This window comes from Taurulus bubalis (assembly GCF_910589615.1).
Source record: "Taurulus bubalis genome assembly, chromosome: 18".
Classification (NCBI taxonomy): Eukaryota; Metazoa; Chordata; class Actinopteri; order Perciformes; family Cottidae; genus Taurulus; species Taurulus bubalis.
The window spans coordinates 2,192,603-2,200,102 of NC_136606.1; the positions used below are offsets into that span (position 1 = coordinate 2,192,603).

Below are 7,500 nucleotides of genomic sequence, written 5' to 3' on the forward strand. Positions count from 1 at the left end.
TGCGTTTGGGCCGGAGGAGCAAACAGCTCTGGATTTAGTTTCTGACCCCACAAAAACATCCCAGCTCACTGAGCTACTGCTTACAGTGCTTACAGTTCTAACAGTGCCAATGGAGCTAACAGTGCTCACAATGTTAACAGTGACAATGGAGCTAACAGTGCTTACAGTGCTAACTATGTTAACAGTGACAATGGAGCTAACAGTGCTAACTATGTTAACAATGCCAATGGATCTAAAAGTGCTCACAATGTTAACAGTGCCAATGGAGCTAACAGTGCTTACAGTACTAACAATGTTAACAGTGCTAATGGAGCGAACAGTGCTTGAAGTGCTAACTATGTTAACAATGCCAATGGATCTAAAAGTGCTCACAATGTTAACAGTGCCAATGGACCTAACAGTCCTTAAAGTGCTAACAACGTTAACAGTGCCAATGGACCTAACAGTCCTTAAAGTGCTAACAACGTTAACAGTGCCAATGGACCTAACAGTCCTTAAAGTGCTAACAATGTTAACAGTGCCAATGGACCTAAAAGCGCTAACGATATTAATGGTACACACCCAATTCATGATCTGTTTGGATTAACTATTGTCTTCAATGTTGTAGTTTAATGACGTAGAAAACAAATCTGAGACTTATGCTGACCGATATATTTTAGTTGTACTTAAATTATTGCATTAGTTATGTTTATAAATGTTTCTGTGACAATGGAGCTAACAGTCCTTAAAGTGCGAACTATGTTAACAGTTCTGACAGGAAAAGAGACGCAGAGAACCGAAAGGCTGCAACTTAAAGCTCGTGAAGAAGAAGAAGAAGAAGAAGAAGAAGAAGAAGAAGAAGAGCCTCTCATAGCCTCTGGATCTACAAAATAAAAGACTTTGTTTAAACCTTCACTGAATTTAAAGGATTCTCAAAGCGACTTCCGTTTCTTGTCTGGTGTTCATCAGGAACACAAATGTGACTGAACGACGTCATCGATATTTAATCTGCAAACTAAAATGTTTCTCTGTCTCTCCGCACTGCACCTCTTCGCCAAATGTGTCATGATCAATGTAACGTGATTAAAATGGAGACTAATCACTGAAGGTGTGTCTGTGGGTTTCTTCTGAAGATCAGGGCGGACGTGCCAGAACATAATTACATGAATTGAGATTAATTATTTAAAAATGTGCTTTTGTGCTCAGGCAGCAGCTGTTTTCTAGAGGAAGTCAGAGGGAGACGTTGCATTAATCTTAAAATCTTAACTTTAAAGGGCACTCATTGAAATACTTTGTGAGGGAAATTACCATGTATGGTTACTTGCTTGATAAAAGGCTACAGGATGCGATCTCTGCGGTGGATCTGGTCTCTGCTGGATCTGGGTCTGTCCATGGTGGAATGGTCTCTGCTGGATCTGGGTCTGTCCACGGTGGACTGGTCTCTGCTGGAGTCTGAGCTGAAGGAGGTTCTGGTGAACCTGCATGATGTCATCTGGTTTCACCAGAATCCGACCCGGTGGCTCTGATGAGGAACTTTAAGAAGAACTCTCTAGAACCAGACCATCTTCTCTCTGATGGTCTGGTTACTGATGAAGGTCTATAGAGGACCAGGACTACACTGAGGTCTATAGAGGACCAGGACTACACTGAGGTCTATAGAGGACCAGGACTAGACTGAGGTCTATAGAGGACCAGGAATACACTGAGGTCTATAGAGGACCAGGACTAGACTGAGGTCTATAGAGGACCAGGACTACACTGAGGTCTATAGAGGACCAGGACTAGACTGAGGTCTATAGAGGACCAGGACTAGACTAAGGTCTATAGAGGACCAGGACTACACTGAGGTCTATAGAGGACCAGGACTAGACTGAGGTCTATAGAGGATCAGGACTACACTGAGACTATGGAGGACCAGGACTACACTGAGGTCTATAGAGGACCAGGACTACACTGAGACTATAGAGGACCAGGACTAGACTGAGGTCTATAGAGGACCAGGACTAGACTGAGGTCTATAGAGGACCAGGACTAGACTGAGGTCTATAGAGGACCTGGACTAAACTGAGACTATAGAGGACCAGGACTATACTGAGGTCTATAGAGGACCAGGACTACACTGAGACAATAGAGGACCAGGTCTAGACTGAGACTATATAGCACCAGGACTACACTGAGACTATAGAGGACCAGGACTACACTGAGGTCTATATAGGACCAGGACTAGACTGAGGTCTATAGAGGACCAGGACTAGACTGAGGTCTATAGAGGACCAGGACTACACTGAGGTATATAGAGGACCAGGACTACACTGAGACTATAGAGGACCAGGACTACACTGAGACTATAGAGGACCAGGACTACACTGAGACTATAGAGGACCAGGACTACACTGAGACTATAGAGGACCAGGACTAGACTGAGACTATAGAGGACCAGGACTACACTGAGACTATAGAGGACCAGGACTATACTGAGGTCTATAGAGGACCAGGACTACACTGAGGTCTATAGAGGACCAGGTCTAGACTGAGACTATATAGCACCAGGACTACACTGAGACTATAGAGGACCAGGACTACACTGAGGTCTATATAGGACCAGGACTAGACTGAGGTCTATAGAGGACCAGGACTAGACTGAGGTCTATAGAGGACCAGGACTACACTGAGGTATATAGAGGACCAGGACTACACTGAGACTATAGAGGACCAGGACTACACTGAGACTATAGAGGACCAGGACTACACTGAGACTATAGAGGACCAGGACTAGACTGAGGTCTATAGAGGACCAGGACTACACTGAGACTATAGAGGACCAGGACTAGACTGAGGTCTATAGAGGACCAGGACTACACTGAGACTATAGAGGACCAGGACTACACTGAGACAATAGAGGACCAGGACTACACTGAGACTATAGAGGACCAGGACTACACTGAGATCTATAGAGGACCAGGACTACACTGAGGTCTATAGAGGACCAGGACTACACTGAGACAATAGAGGACCAGGACTACACTGAGACTATAGAGGACCAGGACTACACTGAGACTATAGAGGACCAGGACTAGACTGAGGTCTATAGAGGACCAGGACTACACTGAGACAATAGAGGACCAGGACTACACTGAGACTATAGAGGACCAGGACTACACTGAGACTATAGAGGACCAGGACTAGACTGAGGTCTATAGAGGACCAGGACTACACTGAGACAATAGAGGACCAGGACTACACTGAGACTATAGAGGACCAGGACTACACTGAGGTCTATAGAGGACCAGGACTAGACTGAGGTCTATAGAGGACCAGGACTACACTGAGACAATAGAGGACCAGGACTACACTGAGACTATAGAGGACCAGGACTACACTGAGGTCTATAGAGGACCAGGACTAAACTGAGACTATAGAGGACCAGGACTACACTGAGACTGGTTCAGGACCAGGTAACATGAAAACTCGGGTGTAGTTTCTACTGTTCCACTTTATCTGTAAATAAATAAGATTCAGAAATGATTCAGCTATAGTGAGTAATTGATTGACAGGAATTCTGGGTAATGACGTGTTTGCACATTCCTCAACTTCAGTTACAATTGATTTTTAACTAGTCTTTAAATATTAAAGTGAATTCGCTGACTCAACCTGACAGAGTTTCTTATCTGAAAACACCGTTTACGGGAAACTGACACGTGCTGCTGGACTTTGACAAGAAAACGTAACAAAAACAGAGCAACTGCTCTGTCCTTTAGAAGCAGGAATCAGTGTCCTCCATTCGTAGTGGAAGTTAAAATGCTTTTCATAGATAAAAAAAAAATAAGAGTAGAGGAGGAATCTGAAGGCTGAACAGCTTATATTTGTCCCTGAAAGTTGAAACTCTCTAGCCTGGAAATTTGTTATCTACATTTGACCTTTACCGTGGAAACACACACACACACACACACACACACACACACACACACACACACACACACACACACACATACACACACCCCCCCACACACACACACACGCACACACACGCCCTGGCAGTCTAAAGTTAGCCTCAGCTGATCATACCATAATCTGTGTCTCAATGGCGGAGCAGACACTCAGCAGGCGGATGGCGTTGTGCGACCGTGTGGTGTTGTTTGTGTTGTTTGTGTCGTCGACCCTCCCGAGGACGTTTAGCGGAGCAGGTGAGTGTTGCGTTCACTGCCCATCTGATCTTAGTCTGAACCTAAAGCACACACACACCCGTGTTTTAAACCGTTTCTTTTGCTCGTCGTCTCATGTGGGTGAATTGGCCCTTTAATGAGCTGAAGAGGATTAAAGTCCTGGACTCAACATCTGGAATGAAGAGCGTGACGACCGTGTTCCACCATGTTTGAGCCTTTAAATGGATTAAAAAAACAAAGAAATAGGAGAAAATAGAGAAGAGAAACTAAAAAACCGGTTCTACCTGGAATGCTGCTGAACCACATCACATTCCTGCACACACACCTGCTGAGTGTTTTTTTTTACACATGTTTGCTTCCTCGTTATGTTCACAACATTCAACGCCTTCATAAAAACAACTCCTTTTAAATTCTTCATGGGCCGAGTTCACATCCCTGTTATTTTGGAAATAATATGATCGTTGGTCAAGAGGCAAAACTGTTAAAGTATTGTTTTTATTATTATTATTATTTATTTTTTCTCCCACCAGTTCCCATTATTCATCCATTCATTCATCAACACAATGCATTGCTCTCTCTCACTACGCAGACGACACACCGTTATACATATCAACGCCTCCTCCGTCTCTGCTGGGATTGTTTTGTTTGAACTAAATGTGATGGTTCTTGTTGATGTGGACCAATGCATTGTCCGTTAATGACGCAGCATCCCGTCATGCGCGTATTTATGTAAACGATATCAGACGGCACAGAAGGCCCAGGTAGAAAATGCACGGCCCGCCACTGATCTATGTTTATGAGCTCAAAACAGATCATAACCAGACTTTCCCCCCTGAACTGAACCCTGATGGACGTCTCTTCCCTGGTGCCTTTACAGAGGATGCAGCCTGTGTTTTGGCGGGCAGCTGCATCTTACCGTGTACTTTTGACCCCGGAGAGGAGTTGGTGATCCACTGGATTCAGATGAAGACGGGAAACCCTGTCCACTCCTTCTACCACCAGCAGGACCAGTTTGAGCGGCAGCACCAAAGCTTCAAAGGCCGGACGTCGCTGTTCAAGGACCAGGACCCTGGAAAAGGAAACGCCTCGCTGCAGCTGAGGGGGGTAACCATCCAGGACGAAGGCCGATACAAATGCTACTCCGGCACCACGGCCGGCACCAAGGAGTCCTTTCACACCTTGAGCGTGTACGGTATGAGAAACACAGTGAATACAGAAAGAATACAAATATCAAGAACGTTTTAAGCTTTTGTTCTAGAATTTGAGAAACCTGATAGAAATGATGAGTTCATCCACGTATTCTACTACAACTGTTTATGAGATATTACGATTGTTCTTGCATTTTCATGCATTTCTGTGTATTTCTATGCCTTTTTTTAATGCATTTTCGTGCATTTTTATGTCCATGCATTTTCACATTTACGTGCATTTTCATGCAAATTTCTTTGCATGCATTTTTATTTGCATGCATTTTTACATTTTCGTGCATTTTCATGCCATTTTATTTCCATGCATTTCATGCATTTTTATTTGCATGCAGGAGGCCCTGGAGCCGTATTGTAGTGGCGTTTAATTAACACGTCTTCCATGAGATCCGTGTTTGCCTCTGCAGCTCTCAGCTGTTGTGAAGCTCTTGGCTCGATTCAAGATGAAAGCAGGCAGAACTGTACCAGTAGAGAAACAGCTTTATATCAATATATAACTAATTATATTACTTATATAAATGTGTAACAGCTCTGCATGCCGCTCCAGAGTGATACTTAGATATGTGTGTTGCATATTTCATTGTGCTCACTGACTCAGCGCGTTTAACCTGTTTTAAAGAATGAAGGCACGGATTGTGTTGTCAACTTGTTTCCTGGTGTGGAGGAGGAGGCCGAGGAGCCGGATCTCCTTTCAAGGCTGTGAGAACAAGGCCACAGGAGATAGGACACAGGAGATAGGACACCTGATCTCCAGTGTTGTGAGAAAGCTGCAAATACGAACACATAAAGAGAATAGACTCGTTCCAAAGAGCTGCTTCTCTCCTGGACTCCAGAGAGAAAGCAGCGGCAGCAGGAGGCGTTCACAATAAACTGTGGACAAGTCGAACAGTTCTCAGCTGCCCTCAAAGTAAACACAGGAAGTCACAGAAAACATGACTTCCTGTTAGTTGCGATCTGTAGTCTACTTGTAGTTTACAGATCACGTTGCCGTTACGGTCACCTGGCTCTAAAATCGGCGGCCGCCTCGCTCTCGTGAGATTATCGCTGACCACGTGTGCATGACGTCAGATTAAGTCGGACACAAATCTACCCAGAATGCATTGCGCGCCGATCGATTCTGCGCAGAACTGACTCATCTCCAACGAGCCTAAGACTCCAAGTTATGACTTCCTAAGTATCGTAATTTACACATAGACATTTCTTTAATGAGCGAGTCTAATGAGCTGAGTTTTAACGTTTGTTCGTAATATTTTCAGTAAATAAAACAAACCTTTCTGAACGTAAAAAGATAAATGTCGCATTTCTTCTTTGCTTGTTAGAACGGCTGATGACCATGAGCAAAACTAATTTATTCATATGAAGCCAAAACAAAACTTTGAAGCTAATATAAAGTAATAAAAAGATTGTGTGAGGCTGAAGTGCAGTTCTTTCTTTCCTTCTTAGCTCCGGTGCGTAGAGTCGACATTCATCGGGTAGAAAACCGGATCACCTGCAGCTCAGAGGCGGTCTACCCTAAACCTGAGCTCACCTGGACCACCAGCCCTCGGTCCAACGGGACCCTCCGGCACCAAACCACGGTCCAGCAGACCGAGCAGCAGCTCTACAACATCAGCAGCACTCTGGAGGATCCAGCTCCTGATCTGGACTACAGCTGCACCGTAAAGAGTTGGATGAGCCAGAGGAGATCCACGTGGTTTCCACCCAGTAGGTGTTCCTGAGGAAAAGCAGGTTCTAATGAGCACCACCTCGTGTTTGATCACCTCTCTTCATCCGTGTGTTTTCAGCCTCCATCAGACGCTCAGGCGCTGAAACCACAATCCCCTGCAGGTCCTCAAGCAGTCCTCCAACAAGCCTCATCTGGACGTTCAACCACAGTCAGGTCATCCTGAACCAGAACGGGTCCGACTTCACCGTCTCAGAGGCCTGGAGGCCGCATGTGAAGAGCAGCTCTGAGTCAGGCCGCCTCACGCTGGAGGACTTGACTCCAAACCAGGAGGGGATCTACATCTGTGAGCTCAGCGACGCTGAGGAGACCTTCATAAGCAGCTCCGTCCTGAGGCTGGAGGAGAGTCCAGGTGGGACGGCCCAAGGTAATGACACCTTTGTTATGTTGTCATTTGTGAGTTCTGGATTAATATCTTCATTATGTTATC

General features: G+C 45.1%; 2 protein-coding genes across 2 annotated transcripts in view; both read left to right on the top strand.

The window, feature by feature from the left end:
- hhla2b.1 (HERV-H LTR-associating 2b, tandem duplicate 1) overlaps window positions 1–1,067 on the top strand; it is a gene marked incomplete at its 5' end in the record, with an annotated part of 24,586 nt that extends 23,519 nt beyond the window's left edge. The window contains one exon of the mRNA XM_079234176.1: window positions 1–1,067. This exon is cut by the window's left edge and continues 334 nt beyond it.
- A 2,993-nt stretch (window positions 1,068–4,060) lies between these two features.
- The window catches only part of hhla2b.2 (HERV-H LTR-associating 2b, tandem duplicate 2), a gene marked incomplete at its 5' end in the record, with an annotated part of 6,158 nt that continues 2,718 nt past the window's right edge, over window positions 4,061–7,500 (top strand). Inside the window, 4 exons of the mRNA XM_079234177.1 lie at window positions 4,061–4,163; window positions 5,020–5,334; window positions 6,791–7,051; window positions 7,132–7,437. Of these exons, the coding sequence (XP_079090303.1) occupies window positions 4,061–4,163; window positions 5,020–5,334; window positions 6,791–7,051; window positions 7,132–7,437 (985 nt within the window). The remainder of the gene's footprint in view (window positions 4,164–5,019; window positions 5,335–6,790; window positions 7,052–7,131; window positions 7,438–7,500) is intronic.